Below are 19954 nucleotides of genomic sequence, written 5' to 3'. Positions count from 1 at the left end.
AAGCAGGACACATGGCCACTATATTTAACAGTTTGTTTTCAGTTCTCCCCTCATACCCCATTTCCTTTCTTTTATAGTACTTTGGGAAGGTACCTCAGTGGTAGAACAACTGCTTTGCACGCAGAAGGTCCCAGGTTCAACCCCTGACATTTTTCTATGCAATTGCTGTCTAATATACACAATTTTGCAAAGCATTTCCCCCAATGCAATGCGTTTTGCTTGTTATTGTCACTAATACAGGCATTGTGATCCTTTGTCCTAGTCTGTGCAATTTTGCACACCCTGGTTTTCTGGAGAACTGCATTGCAAAATTCAGAGAAGTTTGAATTGTTTCAAACGACTTTTTTTTTTTACGTGTGAATTGAGCAGGTTTGCCTTCAGCTGTGAACTGAATCAGTCTTCTCCCCCCGCTCCCAATCCATGCTTGCTTCCTGCGTGGCACTTCTCTGAGAAAGTGTATCTCCTTGTAAGACAAATGCATTTCCTGAAAGTCGGCGATCTCAGAGGGACAGCAGTTCTTGGTTTGCAAACAATTAATTTCACTCTCCATCCTTCTGTGTCACTCATCAAATGGTTTTTACACGTTGGAAGCAGGAAAAAGGCAGTGGCATTTGCAGCGAACATTTTCTTGGCACCGGCCACAAGGGTGGGCTTGTGAAACCTGAAGCGCCCTTTGTGTAAGCTCTGAGTCAGCCGCCCGGAATTCATGTTTGCTTATGGATGTTGCGATAATTAACAGAGCAGGAAGCCAACGACTGATTGATTGATTTATATTTAGGTGTGCGTTCACACAAACACACAGCGTTAATAAAGCGCCTCTTGGAATGCAGAGATGGGTTGGAGAGTCTGATCTCACACATGTTTACTTGGAAATTCATTAAGTGTGCGTAGAATTTGAACTCGTAGCCGGTGCCTCCTTTTTCCTGGAGAGTTTGTGGAGTTGCTGCCGAGAAGCTCATTGACAGAACATCTGCTTTTGTGCAGGAGGTCCCAGGTTCAATGCCCTGCATCTCTGCATAGGGCTGTTAGACTCTTACCCCACACCCTGGAGAGCTGCTGCCAGTCTGAGTAGAGAGTACTGAGCTAGATGGGAGGATGGTGTGATTGTGTGATAACGAGGCTTCTGGGGTTCCTATTTCACATCTCAAAATTGAATCCAGATACCAACCTGCCTGCCTTTGCTGTTGATGGTTCCAGTTTGCTTGTCACCAAAGCTGGCGAGGGTCTAATGGTGGAGGCACATTAAGCCAGCTGAGCATTGCAACAAGGATGCAGTCCTGGAGGGCTGCACTGAGCCTTTGGATCTGTGCAGGATGAGCCCCTGACCAGGGCTGATGCACGAACCCTACATGCAGTGGGTGGAGTTTGGATGGGGACTTGTTAAACCGGGGTTATAAATTGCTTTTGCATAAAGAATTATGGGCAGGTCTCCAGAGTTGCCTTTATTAAACCCTTTTGCATTTCCAAAGCTTGCAGGTCGTCACATATTTTTGGAGCTAATTAGTTACTGTCAGGGCATTTATCTTGAAGTTGTAAACAGCAGTGCGGAGAAGTGTCATCATCATAAAGTGTTAATTATCCCCCTGATTAGTTTTTACTAAAACTTCCCAGGGCCTTCGGGCATGGGAGCTTTGAATTCCGTCAAATTTATTAATTACTGTGATTATGTCTGAATTATACTGCCGCGTTGAGAGGTGGCTAATAAGAGAGGGCTCCGATACCACTCATCGCAGAGGAATGAAACAGAGGGAGAAAGTTTTAGATTAATGGGAATCATAGAATTAGAAGAACAGGGAACATGGAGGGCATTTCTGTTTCACCCTTTAGCCAAAAAGGCTCTCCAAGCTGCTTACAAAAGACTTGCAACCCAAAAAGACACGCAGGGGAAAAGGAAGGAGGAAAAGGAAGACAAAGCAAGCTCAATCTCAGCCTGTGCTACTCATTTTGGCACTTACTGAAAACATCCTTGTTTAGACAAGTCTACCCAGACATTTAGAAAGTTGATGAAAGTTTTAATCTGTTTTTTATTATTTTTGGTCTATTGTTATTTTAATTTTTCAAAGGCTTTACATTATGATTGTTAATTTTTCTTAGTGATAGCTTTATTGTTTTATCTTTTTTTGTAAACAGCTTTCAGGTTCGTTTGGGTTTTTTTTTTTACTGTCAAACAGCTTATATATTTTTGTGAAGTAAATAAAAATAATAAGTTCTTAGTTACAGTTCTTACGATGCAGTTAGGAGGAGGAGGAGCTCCTCACCGATGCCAGTGGAGGTTTTCTGTCAATGAAAAGAAAGCATTCTTCACACTGAACAGATCTAAGAGCAGATCCTGGTAACAATTTGTAGGCCAGAAGGACAGGGCAACTCTTGCCATGCAATTCTTCCCTTGGATAGCTGACTTAGAAGCCACAGTGACCAGAAGTTCAGTTCCATATCTAGAAGCTGAAAATGCACCCTGGAGGGGAGGAAATGCACTCAGAACTAGCTTCTCCCACCCTTAATTGTTAGCACTCGATCAATGTGTCCAGAGGAGGGCAACCAAAATGGTCAAAGGCCTGGAAACGATGCCTTATGAGGAACGGCTAAGGGAGCTGGGCATGTTTAGCCTGGAGAAGAGGAGGTTAAGGGGTGATATGATAGCCATGTTCAAATATATAAAAGGATGTCATATAGAGGAGGGAAAAAGGTTGTTTTCTGCTGCTCCAGAGAAGCGGACACGGAGCAATGGATCCAAACTACAAGAAAGAATATTCCACCTAAACATTAGGAAGAACTTCCTGACAGTAAGAGCTGTTCGACGGTGGAATTTGCTGCCAAGGAGTGTGGTGGAGTCTCCTTCTTTGGAGGTATTTGAGCAGAGGCTTGACAACCATATTTCAGGAGTGCTCTGATGGTGTTTCCTGCTTGGCAGGGGGTTGGACTCGATGGCCCTTGTGGTCTATTCCAACTCTATGATTCTATGATTCTAATTATTCTGATTTTTTTTAAAGGGGCTCTATAATTGTCAAGTGAAATTATGATAATTCGGACAGCTTAGCTGAGCAATTTAAAGTTGTGCCGTCAGCAGGCTGGAAGTTGTGTCATCAGCAGGCTGGAAGCACAAAGGAGTGGCCCAAAATACTGTATTTTTCGCTCTTTAAGACGCACATTTTCACTTCCAAAAATTAAGGGGAAATGTGTGTGCGTCTTATGGAGCGAATGCAGGCTCCTTGGCTTCAGCGATAGCAACGCAAAGCCTCCGAAGCCCAGTGGGAGTGCTCCCACCATGTTCCGGAGGCTTCGGGTTGCCTTCACTGAAGCCAAGGAGCCTGCATTCGCTCCATAAGACTCTCCAGATAGCCGCCTGAAGCTTCTGGAGCGCGGTGGGAGCTCCTGCCGCACTCCGGAGGCTTCGGGTCCCTTTCGCTGAAGGGTAGGTGCCCCTTCAGCTAAGGTGCAGCGCCCCTTCAGCTAAGCGGGAGGAGAAATGGAAGGGGCTCTGTTTCCCCTGCCGCTTCACTGAAGGGGCGCTGCGCAGAGAAGGGGAGAATTTTTTTTTCTTGTTCTCCCCCTCTACAACAAGGTGCATCCTATGGTCAGGTGCGTCCTATAGAGTGAAAAATACGGTAGTTTCTGCCCTCTCCTCTGATTTGCAGTTTCTCTTCCAAGGATGGGTGCAAAGGCATCTTCTGGGGCAAGCCTGGGCCCCCATTTGTTCAGCTTGTCCACAGGCTCAGTGTGTCACAAACGGACAGTTGAAGGAGCTGAGTATGTTTACCCTGGAAAAGTGGGGACTGAGAGGAGATATGATAGCCATCTTCAAATATCTTAAGGCAGGGGTCAGCAACCTTTTCCAGCCGGGGGCCAGTCCACCATCCCTCAGACTATGTGGTGGGCTGGACTATACAATGGTACCTCTGGTTGCGAATGGGATCCATTCCAGAGGCCCGTTCGCAACATGAAAAGAGCGCAACCTGCAGTGGTGCGTCTGTACACGCCCAGGTTGCGATTCGCTGCTTCTGCGAATGACGTCATTTTGTGCTTCTGCACACGTGCGAGCGGCGAAACCCAGAAGTAACCCTTTCCGGTACTTCTGGGTCGCCACAGGACGTAACCTGAAAGAACGTAACATGAGTTATGACTGTATTTTGAAAGAAAGAAAAAAGAATGAATTCCTATGCTCCACAAATAACCCAGAGATGCATTTTAAATAAAAGGACACATTCTACTCATGTAAAAACATGCTGATTCCTGGACTATCTGTGGGCCAGATTGAGAAGGCAATTGGGCTGCATCCAGCCCACGGGCCTTAGGTTGCCTACCCCCCTGCCTTAAGGGCTGTCATGTGGAGAAGGGAGCAAGCTTGTTTTCTCCTGCTCTGGAGGGTAGAACCAACAGCTTCAAGTTACAAGAAAGGAGATTGTGACTGAACATTCAGAAAAACTTTCTGACTGTAAGAGCCCTTTGACAGTGAAACGGACTCCCTCAGGAGGTGGTGGACTCTCCTTCCTTGGAGGTTTTTAAGCAGAGGTTGGATGGCCATCTGCCATGGATGCTTTCACTGAGATAGGAAAAAAAGACTGGGCAAAAAGATTCCTGCAATACAGGGGGTTGGACTAGATGACCCTCGGGTCCCTTCCAACTCTAAGATTCTATGATTCTATTCCTTTCTTGAGTGTTTTCCCCTGGCTGGAATGTCTTCTTGAGCTGTGGATGGAGATGGTTGTGCATGGATGTGCGCGTGCAGAAACTAGGCTACTGTACCAAGGTAATTGATGCATTTGTTGCCCTGCCCACTTTCGCCTGTGGCCCTGCCCACCACTGCCATGTGGCCCCCATAACATTACCCTTAAGGGTATGTGGCCCTGCACAAGCTTCCCTATCCTTAATCAAAACGTATTTTCTCCCCACAAACCCTTTCCTTTATCAGTTCCTTCCTTGGACTAGTTGGGGGCCCAGGAATGCGCATGCGCCAAAGGTAGCAGCAGCTGGATGTGTTCCGAATGGTCAGTGGCCGCAGGCCTTTGCTCTCCAGCACTGCCATAGGCCAAGCCAGAAGCAGACGGAGCTCTCTTCAGTTTCCCCCCCTGTTTTGATGCTCCCCAGCCGGCAGATTTACAGTCCTCCTGTCTCAAGTTCATTCATTTTCTCCTCTTATTTACCTTTCTGCGCCACACGGTGTTTTCAGCAAAGATCACATTTCTGCCTCGGAGCAGAGCCTGGCATGCCAAGAAGGAGCTGATCCATAAATCTTTCCTTCCTTCCCCCTTTTATTCCATTAAGAGATTTAGCTGAGGTTTCGGAGGGAGGTGTGCTGTGTTTTTTGTCTTTGTTTTTGCCTGGGAGGAAAAAGTGTCTTGCCATTGCGGGGGTTCAGACAGCACAATTAATTAAAGCTTCATTTTCCTGCTCGTCTCTGTCTCCCCATTACAACATCTGCCGTGTGGATCCATTTCGCGGGGATCGGGCAGGCGTGGAGAAAAAGGGATTCCTTTGAGGCATTGGATCTTAATTGAAACTTTTGAAATGGGATCTTGTTTGAAGGCCACGTATAGATAATTGTGTCACGTCCAGCGGGCTTGAGGAGTTCAGTCAGAGCTTCCCAACAGATGTTTTTGGCTGCCTTTAGCCTCGTGTGATGGGAAGCATGCGGGGTTTGGGAGCTTTCCAAAAGACTTGAAAGTCTTTTTTTACCATTTCTGCCTAGAAAACGAGAGTCTCTCTCTGAAATTCTGGACTGGGCCATCTTCAAAGGGACTCAAGGGGCTTTGCATGGCTACCCACCCACCTCATTTTGGTGGGTTAGGGCTATCACAAGGATACCGTAGAGCAGGGGTAGGCAACCTAACGCCCAGGGACCGGATGCAGCCCAATTGCCTTCTCAATCTGGTCCATGGACAGTCCGGAAATCAGCACATTTTTACATGAGTAGAATGTGTCCTTTTATTTAAAATGCATCTCTGGGTTATTTGTGGGGCATGGAAATTCGTTTATTTTATTTTTTTCAAAATATAGTCCAGCCCACCACATGGTCTGGATCGGCCCATGGCTGAAAAAGATTGCTGACCCCTGCTTTGGAGTCTGAAAAGGTTCCGCATAGGGCAGTCAAAATGATCACAGGGTCTTTTAGTTTAGAAAAGAAGTGTGCATATGCAATAGAAGTATATAATATTATGCATGCCATGGAGAAAGTGGATAGAGCAATGTTTTTCCTCATTCGCTCATCAACCTAGGACACCTGGGTCAGCCAATGAAACTGAGTATCGGAAGTTTCAGGACAGGCTTTTTCTCTTGTTTTGCAAGAATTCTTTTAAATTAATGTAGGGTCAAAGATACAGATGTGATAGAACATAAACAAAACCACAAAATGCAGGAGCAGTGCAGAGATTGTTCATGCAAATTAGTAGAGATCAGGTGGTATAGGATATGAGTTTTCATCTGTTTTTAGTTTATTGTTATTTTAACTTTTGGAAAGTCTTAAATTACTGGTAATTCACCTCACTCATAATTTTATTGTTCTCTTTTTTCTTTTTTGTAAACCACTTTGAGGGTTTTCTTTCTTTTTTAACCAATAAGCGGTGTATAATTTTATACATAAATAAATAACATATTAAAAAAGAAAAGCACATTGCGATTTGGCATGGGGAGAGTTTTGCATGTCCGAGTTTGATGTGTAAGAAATAAAGTCCCGCCAAACAGTGGAAAATTTTTGCCTCTTCTTTGCTTTTATAAACACAGAATTTGCAAGTTATTTCCCCTGTCCTAGCCAGAGTCCGCATAGTTTTGTATCGCTAAAAAATGTCCAGGTCTTGTCTTGTCTTCCATTTCTGAGCTTTAGAGATCCTTGCTGCATCCAGGTAAGGAATTCTTTAGATCATAAAGATGTCTGGACAGGCTTTTTCACACAGGAGGTCCTTTTTTCCTTCTTCCATGAGGCCCATACTTAAACACTTGGAGTCATTGCCACAACTTGTAGCAATGGCCACCATCTTGAATGGCTTTAAAAGGGGATTAGAGAAATTCATGGAAGGCCATCAATGGCTACTAGCCATGTATTGCACCCTCTGTCGGACACAGTATGCCTCTGACATATCAGTTGTTTGGGAGCACAACAGAGGAGAGTGTTGTTCTGCTTGTGGGCTTCCCAAAGGCTTCCCACGGAAACAAGATGCTGGGCTAAACTGGGCCCCATTCTCTTAAAGCTCATGACTGGCCCAGGATCACCCAGTGCGCTTCAGGGCTGGGTGGGGGTCTAAATCATGTCCCAGCCCAGTGCTCCAACCACCAACAGCATTAAATAAACAATTTGCAAGTCAAGAACCCCTCAGTTTAAATCTCACCCAGCCATGGACTCACTAGGCAGCCTTTGGCAAGACATCCTCTCCCCCCTGAAGTGTAGAGCAAGCCTACCTTAAAGGGTTGTTGTTGTTGTTGCCACTGCTGAGAATGCCATATCTGGGACACATAGGGAAAGTGCTTTCAGAGTCAATGGGGCTCCCTTCCAAGTAACTGTTCTTAGAGATTGGGGTGTCAGTAAATGAAATGGAGATGGAGACGTCAAGTGACTTGTGAAAGGTCATGGAGTGAGTCAGAACTCAGAATAGAACTTGTGTCATTTGAGTTTGCGGCCAACCTCTTATCCGCTGGGCTCTGCTGATTGTTTAGTTTTTGAGTTTTGTCTTCGTTTTTAAGATTGTGTTTAATGTGGGAAGCTTGTGTGAGCTTGCAGCGTTCAGGGGTGGAACGGTTTCATTTTCTATTTATCCGTTCAAACTGCTTACAATAATAGGAAGCTGCTCTGCGCAGAGTCAGACCAGTGGTCCACCTGGGTCAGTCTTCCCTGACCAGTGGACCTCCAAGGTTAGGGTCTCTTTCCAAGTCCTGTCTGGAGATGCCAGGATTTGAACCTGCAAAGCTTATGCTCACTGTGTGCAGCCACAACCCTTTCCCTAAACAAAGCTAAGCCAGAACTGAGCCAGGAGCTTGCAGCCCTCCTCTCTACCAGCTGAGCCATCAGCTCAAAGCAATTCACAATATTCTTTTTTTAAAAAATACAATTAAAAAAATCACAGTATAAATGTGTCCAAATAAAAACTGCAAATTAAGCCACAATTACAGAAGATGACCTAGCTCAGCCAAATGCCTGTCCTGGCTTGCACTACATCAGTGTGGTGTAGTGGTTAGAGTGTCAGATTAGGACCTGAGAGATCCGGGTTCAAATCCCCCACTTGGCCATGAAGCCCACTGGGTGACCTTGGTCCAGTTGCTGCCTCTCAGCCTAACCTGCCTCACAGGGTTGTTGTGGGGATTAAGTGAGGAGAGTGAGAACTATGTATTCTGCCCTGAGCTCCTTGGAGAATAAGGTGGGATAGAAATGCAATGCAATAAATAAAATAAAAACAGAAAGTCTTTGCAACCTCTTTGAAAACCTAACATGGAAGCAGCTTTCTTAGCCTCTTCAGAACAGGATAGTCAGTTTAAGCACAGCTTAAAAAAGAAAATGCTTGGCCCCAAAATAGGACAAATGAAGGGACATATAAGATTTGCATATGCTGGTTTATATGTAGCGATGTGAATTCAGAAATAATTATTAGAATTTAAATAGCAATGCAATATGAAAGATAAGGTATGGCAAAGTGTCTTAATTAACACACAAGCAAACTAAGCAGGAGACTCCAACACAGAAATGTTGTCCTAGCCTTAGAGCTTGGGAATGTGGGTCTTTTTAAAAGATTCAGTACACATTTAGGAACATAACCAGAATTGGTGCAGATACATTGATATTTCTTTCTGATTTCCATTCATGGGTGCATCAGGGATTTCAAGAGAAGTGGAAGGAGGCTTGTCCTGGGTCTCCATTGCTGTTGAACCGCAGCCATTGCTGACTGAAATGGGATGTTCTCAGGCTGGTCAGGAGGACGTGGCCAGCTGGCCCTTTATCTTGACACGATCTCCCACCAATTTCGGAAGCAGCACAGGAGCATGTCAGGAGCAGATGTCTGTCTCCTCCTTCACACAAAGAAGGGTGGCGGAGCGACAGCCACTTCAGTCTTGGCTCGAGAGACTTGGCATAATGCGTCCAATATTCACGCGTTCTGGTGGTGGCGCTTTTTATAGAACTTCTTTTCGGGGACATTTGAGCAAAGCAAGGAGCTCACACATCCATGAGTAAACACAGTGGTGAGGGCTAGAGATGTTTGTGCAAAGCTGGGACAGAAGCTGAGCTTTCGAGCCTTGGGCTCCATTTGCGGCTGTCAAACGCTGGCCTGGTTGACGGGCCAAATAGTCTCAAGGCTGTCCATGCCAATATGGTAGCAAGTACCGCTGAGCAGAGAGTTATTTTCAACCAAACAGGCATAGGGCAATGTGCTGGGCCTGGAGGATAACCCATGAAACGCGGTCCAGGGCCGGTCCAGAATCCGAGGGTTCCGCTAGGAGTCAGTCCAACAGGGCCAAGGCAGGACACAAGGCAGGAAACCAGGCAAGGACAGGTACAGGATCTCTGGCGTACATGTTGCTTCTGCAACCTGGGTTGGGGTCCGAAAGCCTTTTATCTTTGTCAGGGAATGGCCAGTCCTGATCCCCCGGCGACTCACCTCCCTGTTTCGCCCAAAGGTGAGCACTCCTCCTGCGAGTACTCGGGTCTCTCCTTCTCTCAGACCTTAGTCTCTGCAGCTCGGGAGACATCGGTGGGTTACTAGACCCAGGGGCCGCCTCAGCCTCCCCACCGGTAGTGGAGCAGCTGTAAGTCATGGCCCAGCTGAAGGCAACAAGGTAATCCCCACATCTGGAGCCTGGGCAGGCTCAGGCCCCTGACTCGGCCCAGCTAGTGTTTGCTGCAGGGGAACCTGTGCAGACTAGAACTCTTCAGGGTCAGGCCCCAGACTTGGTTCAGGTGATGCCTGAGGCAAAGGATCTGGTGCAGACTGAGTCTCCTCTGGTTCCGAGTCTGAGCCCGAGTCCCAGGTCATCACAGGCAATCAGCATTGGCGTGTAGTCAGCCAGTGGACATGGGAGACTAGGATAGTCCCCTAAATGTTCCCCATAAATTATAGCATTGCAGTATTAAATCCTGGTGCCTCCATCCCAAAACCCGTGAAGTTTCTACCTAGCTTAGGGTGGGAGGCACAAAGCTCATGCATGCAACTTCAGGATGTCCCCTCTTCCTGCCCAATCGCTCTTGCTCTGATTGGGCGGCTCTGAACCACGATGATTCAACCTCTCCTGCAAAGGCCCTAACCTGTGGTGTAACCCCTCTCCTTCTCTGATGCTTGTTCCCCAGGATCCCCTTCTCTGAGGGCCTATCCTCTCATCTCTGTCATCACCAGGCAGCCCTCGGCCGTCTCCCACTTCATCCCTGCCGCCGGCACTTCCCGCGTCCTCTCGCCACACCCCACGCCGGGGAGCACCTGCTCAGAGACCCAGGCCAGCGAGACCCACGGGAGCAGCGAGTCGGAGGCGGAGCAGTCGGCGCCCCGCTTGAAGAAGCCTCGCCGCAGCCGCACCATCTTCACGGAGCTGCAGCTTATGGGGCTGGAGAAGAAGTTCCAGAAGCAGAAGTACCTCTCCACTCCAGACAGGTTGGTTGAGGGGGCTTTGAACCCAGAACTGCTTCTTATCGTGCTGTAATATTCTGATTTCCAGAAGCTAACGCTGAATTTTTATTTTATTTTTTAAAAACTGCAACCGACAGTGGGTTGTCTCCATTACTCAGAGGAGACCTGTTGAAATTAATGAACGTGGATGGAACGCATAAAAGCGTTCACACATCTGGGAAGCCTGACCACTTGAAAATCTTAAATATTTCCCCATATTTATTTAGCAACGAGCAAGTTAAATGGAAAGGAGGTGCCCTTTTGTCCTGCTGATAATTTGTAAAACCTAAAAAAAATCTTCTACACTGCCATCTGAAAACAAAACACGTTCTGTGTTTATCTGCCTAACTTGTATGTAAGGTGTCACTCCTTTCAATTACATCTTCCTATTTACACATGAATAAACAAGAACCCATTTGCTGCTGCACAAACTGGAGAGAGGACTAATAATAATAATAATAATAATAATAATAATAATAATAATAATTTATATATACCCCGCCCATCTGGCTGAGTTTCCCCAGCCACTCTGGGCGGCTCCCAATCGAGTGTTAAAAAACAATACAGCATTAAATATTAAAAACTTCCCTAAACAGAGCTGCCTTCAGATGTCTTTTAAAGATAAGATAGCTGCTTATTTCCTTCACATCTGATGGGAGGGTGTTCCACAGGGCAGGCGCCACTACTGAGAAGGCCCTCTGCCTGGTTCCCTGTAACCTCACTTCTCGCAATGAGGGAACCACCAGAAGGCCCTCAGCGCTGGATCTCAGTGTCCGGGCTGAACGATGGGGGTGGAGACACTCCTTCAGGTATACTGGACCGAGATCGTTTAGGGCTTTCAGTGTCAGCACCAACACTTTGAATTGTGCTCGGAAACGTACTGGGACCAAGAGGCAGATCCTTGCCATTTTGAATTCCTGCAAATATCCCCACTTCAAACCTCCACACTTTAGCCTTGCTGCATCATTTGCAGAAGCAAACTCTCTGCGGGCTTCCGTTTCTGGACAAACGTGTTTCTTGAGCTGGGGTTGGTGGCTGGGTCCTCCTCCCAGCCTCACCAGGATGCTGGCTTGTGATGTTCCTCTCAGCTGTTCAGGAGCTGAGAGCACAGCCATGGTGCCTGGGCACGTGGAGATGAGCTTGCTCCCAGTGGAGTGCTTGGTCACATGGTCGGGTCAGATTTCAAAGCACCCTTGCCTTAAATAAAAAAGAAGAAGATAAAATCAAAGGAGACATGAGTAGATTGTATCAGTGGAAAATGCATACCAGGGCTGTGGGAATGCTTCAAACGCACACATGCCATCATGAATTGATGTGCAGTGATACTTATGAAGAAGAGAGAAAGGCTTCTTCCTTCCTGGTACCCCTTTGAAAGGCTGATCCCTATGTTTCCTCTGAAAGAGAAGGGATGCTGGTTCAATCAGTAGGGAAAGGAAATGTTGCTTGTTTTTATAGCCCAGTAGGGGAAAGTCTAAGATGGGAGCCTCTGCACCAATTCATCACATTACTCAAGATTTGGGGTAAAGAAGACTTTAATTACCGTACTTTTCTGTGTATAAGACAAGGTTTTTTCTTTTAAAATTATGTTAAGAAAAGGGGGGTCATCTTATACATGGGGCAATTTCCCCCTATTTTCTTAATTTGGAGTCCCCCAAAATAGGGTGGTGTCTTATACACGGAAAAATACAGTGTATGTTTGTTTTAAAAGTATTCAGTGATTGCATTGCTGATCAGAAATGCTAGGCAAAAATTCTGGTTGCAATTGCGCACGTTAAATCCGAGTGATGTGGGGAGCTTAAAAGCTCTTCAAATGCCAGGTCCATTTAAGAACACAAGAAGAGTCCGCTGGACCAAGGCAATGGCCTATCAAGTCCAGCATCCTGTTCTCACACTGGCCAACCAGATGCCTCTGGGAAACCAGCAAGAAGAACATGAGCACAAGAGCACTCTAGCCTCCTGTGTTTTCAGAAGCGTGGCTGCCTCTAGCCGCAGAGGTAGTCATCATGGCTAGTAGCCATTGATTGCCCCTTTCTCCACTTGGGGTTTCCCCATGTCGAAAGTGCTTTTAAGCTCTCCACCTCGGTTGGAGGACAATGCTCGCCCAGTGCGTCCACTCTAGGACACTCCTGCGAATTACTTAGTTCTGGCACCCCCTTGATGTCAGGTTCCCTGGCTTCTACCCTACCAGTCCCCCATGGGCCAGTGTTAGAAACTGAAATGTAAAAGCTAGGAGCTAAATGGCACCCTAAACCTAAGTTATAGGCCATAGGTGTCAACGCTTCCCTTTTTTAAAGAGAAATTCCCTTATTCTGAATAGGATTCCTCGCAAGAAAAGGGAAAAGTTGACAGCTATGTTATAGGCACAACAACGGAATGTATAGGTGCACTTTTTTATAACAAGAATACAGTGGTACCTCGGGTTACAGACACTTCAGGTTGCAGACGCTTCAGGTTACAGACCCTGCTAACCCAGAAATAGTACCTCGGGTTAAGAACTTTGCTTCAGGATGAGAACAGAAATCGTGCTCCGGCGGCATGGCAGCAGTGGGAGGCCCCATTAGCTAAAGTGGTACCTCAGATTAAGAACAGTTACATGTTAAGAACAGACCTCCAGAACGAGTTAAGTTCTTAACCCGAGGTACCACTGTGCAAAGCTGAAATGAATGAACTGCAGCTAAAATATTATGTTCATTTCCCACATGATTCTAGTCCTTCCCCTGCCCACCTCCCTGATATTCTTAAGAGGGTCTCTTCTCCGATCTTCAGAGAGTAGCTAGAAGTGGGGAGGCAGAAAAAGGTCCTCCTTTCCTTCCACTCTGCAGTTTTAATCTGAAATCTTAGGCGCAGTACTGCGCCCAGAACTCAGAAACTGCTTGTGCAAATGAAATTCCCTGTCGCAAAATGCGCCTAGAACAATGGGAGGTTTTGGACACTTCCATGGGCATCAGCCACCGCTGCCTGTAGATCCACTGCCATCCTGCGTAGGCCAAGGGCTATTGCCCACAGTGCTCAGCGCCAAGGGCTTCTTTGTCCCTCTCGTAAGGGGTCCTGATTCCATTCAAGGGTTTGGGTGGCTAGTGTGGTGCCAGCTCAGAACCTCACATGACTGGTTGGGCAACACCATCAATCACACACACGACTCTCTTGGCACTAATAAGCCTTGGCATCCTACGTGACTGAGCACGATGAGCCAGCACAGCTCTCCTGCCCCTTCCCTCCCTCCCTCTTGTTTGTTGCTTTGGTTTCCTAGGCAGTGCCTGTTGTTTCTAAACAGGCGCAGCAACCAGTTTGCAAAGGGTTACAGGTAATCTCGCCGCGATGTGGCCCCTGCTGCCAACCAGGCGCCTTTCCCGTGTGAAGATTGAGATTCAGTAATGGCAAAACCTCCGCCAGGCTCCCAGCATCGCCTCCCAAAGATGCAGCAGACGTTGCTATATTTTCCTTTCCTGGTTGAAAATTCAAGACGCCCTTCCCTTGACGCTTCAAAAAATGGCCACGCATGCATGTTTTTTCTCAAGAGTTTTTCTTCCTCCTTGAAAACTGGTGGGTGGCCTGGCTGATCACTCCTTCTGGATGAGGAATAAGGAAGGGTGCCATCCTGAGCATCACCTCGCGTAGCAACAGGTCTTGGGGCAACCCCAATGCATCCCACTTGATGCTAGATGTTTTCATGGCCTACTTGTGAAACTAAAATCATAGAACGGTAGAGTTGGAAGAGGAACGCCAACAGTTCTTTGTCCAACCCTGTGCAATGCTGGAATAGTGGTTACTTTAAGGTAAAGGTACCCCTGACCATTAGGTCCAGTCATGGCCGACTCTGGGGTTGCGGTGCTCATCTCACTTTATTGGCCGAGGGAGCCGGCGTACAGCTTCCAGGTCATGTGGCCAGCATTTCTAATCTGCTTCTGGCAAACCAGAGCAGCGCACAGAAAAGCCATTTACCTTCCCGCCGGAGTGGTACCTATTTATCTACTTGCACTTTGCTTATGTGTTGCCAAAAAAGAGAAGTCATCATTCAGCATCAGAAAAGGGGACAAAAGGAGTCACAGATTAGCATGAAACTTGCAAAAAGCTTAATTTATATATCTTAATGCTGGTTCAGATGTCACTGCTCTCATGGAAATGGAGATGCAATGTACCTCACCACTGTCGGAAAGACCATATGGCAAGGAGAGCAGTGTTCCTACTCCGGTGGCCGTCCAACTTCATGACTCCTTGCACTCCCTCCTTAAGGAGGGCTCTTTATTTTTAAACTGGACTTTGGCCAGAAAGCCCTTCAAACATAGGGCCGCCCACTATGAAGTGGAGCACGAGGTCACCCTATTCCTCACACCAGTGTGCCCAGCAGCATACCGTTCAGGAGTCTTGCCAACGGCTTTGCCCTTGCCCTTGCTCCCTTTGATGTGGGTCTTAAAGAAAGCTTGAAGAGAACCGTTGAATGACGAGGCTCGCTAATGGCAACAGAGGGCAGATGGGCCTGATAAGCAGCAGCCTTGATGGGTTCTGCCCTGCCGATAATAACACTCGGTGTTGCTATAGCAAAGCCAAGTGTTCAAAACACTCCGTAAAGAGTTGATCTCAGCGATGATTACAACAGCCCTGTAATGCAGGTAAGCATTAGAATGAGTCGGTGCTGCTGATTGTAGACGGAGCATCAAAGCTAGTGGTTTTTCTGTGTCCAGGGCAGCTGTCCACCAGCTTCATCTGGTTCGCAGGCTGAGACCCTACCTACCTGAGGACTGTCTCGCAAGAATGGTGCATGCTCTGGTTATCTCCCGCTTGGGCTACTGCAATGCGCTCTACGTGGGGCTACCTTTAAAGGTGACCCAGAAACTACAACTAATCCAGAATGCGGCAGATAGACTCGGAGCAGTCGCCAAGATCATGTAACACCAGTCTTGAAAAACCTACATTGGCCCCCAGTACATTTCCAAGCACAATTCAAAGTGTTGGTGCTGACCTTTAGAGCCCTAAATGGCCTTGGCCCAGTATACCTGAAGGAGCGTCTCCACTCCCATCATTCTGCCTGGACACTGAGGTCCAGCACCGAGGGCCTTCTGGTGGTTCCCTCCTTGCAAGAAGTGAGGTTACAGGGAACCAGGCAGAGGGCCTTCTCGGTAGTGGTGCCTGCCCTGTGGAATGCCCTCCCATCAGATGTCAAGGAAATAAACAACTATCTGACTTTTGGAAGACATCTGAAGGCAGCCCTGTTTAGGGAAGTTTTTATTGTTTGATGTTGGAAGCCCCCCAGAGTGGCTGGGTAAACCCAGCCAGATGGGTGGGGTATAAATAATGTATTATTATTATTATTATTATTATTATTATTATTATTATTATTATTATTATTGAAATGTTGGAGGGTACGAGAGGTTGCCCAAACAACCAAACCAGATGGCCCCATGATCCAACTTGCTATAAGGTTTGCTCCTATGTTTCCAGCCCATTGAGAAACAGGTAACGAGTGGAAGAAGTAGGTCACCTGTTGTCCCTCTTTAAGCCAAGTTCTCTGGGCCTTTTGGGGCTGCAACCAACTGGTAAAACGATTGCCATGTGAACACAGCTATTGGAACCCCACCGCAGAGAAAACGACCTGGCAAATTTCAGGGTGATTCAGAGTCATCTACCGTGCAGCCGGTGGTGTGTATGAGACGTGACCGAGTGCATCAAGCTTGGCTTAGGCTGCCCTCGCACCTTTTGTGTTTCTGGTTCACTGATGCTAATCGTGGCAGAGGCACAGCGAAGATGTCATGCCAGCAGGTCTCTTTCAGATTTCTTTGTTCAGCAAGTTTCATCCAAGGAGATTAGTCTTTCACTTGGTCCTTAACCAACGGGCCTTACGTAAACACAGTGGTGCTTGGCTGTGTGTTTGTGTGTGCCCGCAGAGGGGACCTTCCCATATCTTATCAAGGAAATCTCAGGTGAAACCCAGTTTGATCTGAGTGCCATTGAGTTCTGAATCCTTAGGAACCTGAGTTCCGTCTGGCTTTCCAGCCTTTGTGGAAAACCAGAGTAGCAAATCCACCTTTGCACAAGAAGGTCAGTGAGAGGCTGGTCGATTTATTTATCTATCTGTTGTATTTATACCCCACAGTTTTCTCTCTCCAAGAAGCTCAGGGGGGTGTGCATGGTTCTCCCCCCTATTTAATTCCCACAACAGCCCTGTGAGGTAGGTTAGGCTGAGGGGCAGTGACTGGCCCAAGGTGGGGATTTGAAGCCTTGTCTCCCAGGTCCTAGTCTGACACGCTACCCACTAATAAGAGGTCCTTCAATGCAGTGCTCATGGGCAACATGGTACGCTCAGACACACACCCAGGTCAGAAAGGTTGGTGGCCTCTGTTTTAGCACCACCAAACCCTTAACATTGTTTTTGAACGTGCATGAGACAGACCACAGGTCTGCAGAATTGGCCAGCCTGAACTTGCGGGTGTTTACGTAAGTCTCTTCTTGGGACCGTCACTTTAAGGAGCAATGAAAGCAATTTAACTGCCCAGTCCAAGGCATGCTGACTCAGGGAGAAATCCCACTGTGTTCAATGGGGCTTCTTTCCAAGTTAGGACTTATTTGCACCTCTGTTTGTTTGCCCAGCCACTCCCCCCTGGCAAAAGCTGCGGTTTAGCGGAACAAGCAGCAATGGGGTTTCCCACAGATTGCCATTTGTTCTGATTTAGCGCTAAAGAGCGGGTTTTCCTGAGGAAAGCAGTGGGGCAAAGGCAAAACTGCTTGGACCAGAGCCTAGAAAGGCATGAGACAAGCAGAAAACTGCACAAGGCAAGCAGAAGTGTGGATGAGCTCTTAGTGCACCAATCATTACTGCCTCCATCTCTCTCCTATATAAGCCCCACAGGAAATTACTGTGCAGGTGATGCTCCTCAACCTGAAACAATCAGTTAAGTTTGCATTCCAGGACTTATTACTGATGGCTCTGTTGTGCTTCCGTGGCATCATGATCTTATTATTCATAAACAGGGGTGTAGCTAGCTGCTCCAGTACCCAGAGTGGTGGGGGCGGGGTGAGTCACCCACAGGGGGGCGCCACGGCGATCCGCTGTGGCGAGCTGCCCACAGAGTCCGCCTGGCGGACGCAAGCCCCACACTGCCGTTTCGGGCAGCGTGGGGCCCCGAGCTACCATGTCACTCCCAGGAGAGACGCGCGCCTCAGGCCTGCTGTAGGTCAGGCCCCACGGTAAGTGCCGCCCCCATTTTGTCACCCCCTCAGGGATGACACCCGGGGCAGACCACACCCCCATACCCCCCCCCCTTTCTATGCCCCTGTTCATAACATATCTCTCTGCTTTCCCCCTCTGCATCATTTTCTTTCTTAAGTCATGGACCGTATGATATCAGACAAACAAGTCATTGCTCGTTTCTGCACCTCTCAAATGTTTGCATTGTTATTTGCAACAAATTATTTATTTGTGGGGGTGGGGGGAGAAACCTCCCCGCAGTTAATTACACCAAAGGGGGAATTACAACTTCTCTTTAGCTTCCTTTAGTTGATTTATTTGGACAGACAGGGCACGTTGTCAGTCTGATGATGACTATCTTCCCCTGGCTGTTAGTGTTCCTTGGTTTTCCCCTCCAGTGTCTGTACAACTTGTTCGCTTTCCGCAGGATGTGAGCTAATCAGATCTTGGCCGTGGATGGTGCGTCTTCCTTTCTGTTGTTGATTTGGATCTCTTGTTTTCCAGGCTGGATCTGGCTCAGTCCCTGGGCCTAACTCAACTTCAGGTGAAGACTTGGTACCAGAATCGCAGGATGAAGTGGAAGAAAATGGTAGGTTCTGTGGTAAACAGAGGCATGAGTACAGGGTATGCCCAAGGCAAAAATGAAATGAAATGAAAAGGGGCAAAAGGTTTGTGTCTCATTTTTTTAAAATCACATTTTTAACATAAAACTTAGTTGTTACTTTTTAAAAAATTTTTAGTTAAGTTGCAGTTTCTTTAGGCAGTGAGACTCAGTTCAAAGTAAACCCGCATAGGATTGAAGTGTAAGACTTCCTTAGTTGGGTGACATCCCTAAATGTGATTTTCATCCAAGAATCCTCCTGCTTCTCTGACACTTGGGATAGTAAAATAATCTTTTATTAATGCTTTTCAGCATCAGAGTGGGTTGCCTCCACTATCAGTGTTTCAAGATTTATTTACTTAAGAACATTTCTAGCCCCCTTTTCAAAAATTAACTTTAATAAATAAAAAGTTCTAAGCGGCAAGAAAAAAATCTCTTGATGCTTTTTGTTCTAATTGAGTGCTGCAGAGCAAAAGATGACTCAGTCCCTCTAACAGTGAATTCAGTTGCAGAGTGCTGATAGAATCCTAGACAAAATGGGGAAACAAAAGTGAGGTATCTTCAGGCCTGGAGGAAACCCCTAAAAACAACAGGAAAGAAATCAGTAGGGTGGGAAACTCTAAAAACACCCTATTGAGGACTGAGCATGCTCAGTGGGCATGGAATGCTGACTGACTTTTGGGAGGAGGAATGGAAAACTAGGGGATGGGATGGAATATCCTGGGAGAGGGCATGGCAGGCTGGACAGGGCACAGGAACTCTCCATGCTGTAAGGTTTTGTTGCTGGTCCAACTTAACACTTTAAAAACCCCATGAAAGCAGCAATTAGACACTCAGCGTGTTGTTGTTGTTTTTGCTCCAGGTCCTGAAAGGTGGGCAGGAGGCCCCCACAAAACCCAAAGGCCGCCCCAAGAAAAACTCCATTCCCAGCTCCGAAGAGATCGAAGCGGAGGAGAAGATGAACAGCCAAGCTCACCAGCCGGCTTTGGAGGAAAGCCAGGCCACGGAAGAGTGTGGGTTGACCGGGGAGCCATTGGATGCTCCTTCAGAGACAGAGGAATCTCCTAAAAGCACAGCTGAAACCCCTCTGGGAGAAACTGCATCAAGTTAAGAGAGAGGGAGAGAGAGAAAAAAAACAACTCCCCACACTTCCCAAAAGGACAATGTACAAACTGGAGGCGTGCACACTTGGTGCCTTATGAAATCGAACAGTATGGGTGGGTCGCTGTGGAGCAAAGAGACCCCATGTAGGCAGCAGCGACAGTTTCCTTCTTTCCTATGCAGTGTGTACACCCTCCCCACAGATAGTGGGGCCTGAGCTCTCCTCCCAAAGAGACTGCATGCTTGCAAATCTGAGACTTTGGAAATGCACAGGGAGCTGGGAGGAAGAGGCTGCCAGAAAAAAACTGTCCCTTTTCACCTTCCCCCTTATTATCCTCATCTGTGAAATGGGTTCAGAGCAGTGACTGCCAAACAAAACAAGAGGTCCTTTGTCGTCGTTCCAACATAGCGTTCTTCTGCAACCAGTGCTTAATTGGGAACGGGCCAAAGCAAAGGTGTTTTTAACAGGGGTGTTTGGGAATCTGGGATGTTTAT

At 47.2% G+C, this 19954-nt stretch overlaps 1 protein-coding gene across 1 annotated transcript in view; it reads left to right on the top strand.

Annotated features, from left to right (window-relative positions):
- Window positions 1-19746, top strand: part of BARX2 (BARX homeobox 2) — a 41523-nt gene extending 21777 nt beyond the window's left edge. Inside the window, exons 2-4 of the mRNA XM_028708674.2 lie at window positions 10262-10559; window positions 18262-18346; window positions 19221-19746. Of these exons, the coding sequence (XP_028564507.2) occupies window positions 10262-10559; window positions 18262-18346; window positions 19221-19469 (632 nt within the window). The 3' untranslated portion in view covers window positions 19470-19746. The remainder of the gene's footprint in view (window positions 1-10261; window positions 10560-18261; window positions 18347-19220) is intronic.
- Window positions 19747-19954: the final 208 nt, after the last annotated feature.

Source organism: Podarcis muralis, chromosome 15, assembly GCF_964188315.1.
Source record: "Podarcis muralis chromosome 15, rPodMur119.hap1.1, whole genome shotgun sequence".
Classification (NCBI taxonomy): domain Eukaryota; kingdom Metazoa; phylum Chordata; class Lepidosauria; order Squamata; family Lacertidae; genus Podarcis; species Podarcis muralis.
Note: the sequence above shows the minus strand (reverse complement) of the source record. Positions and strands in the feature narration are given on the sequence as shown.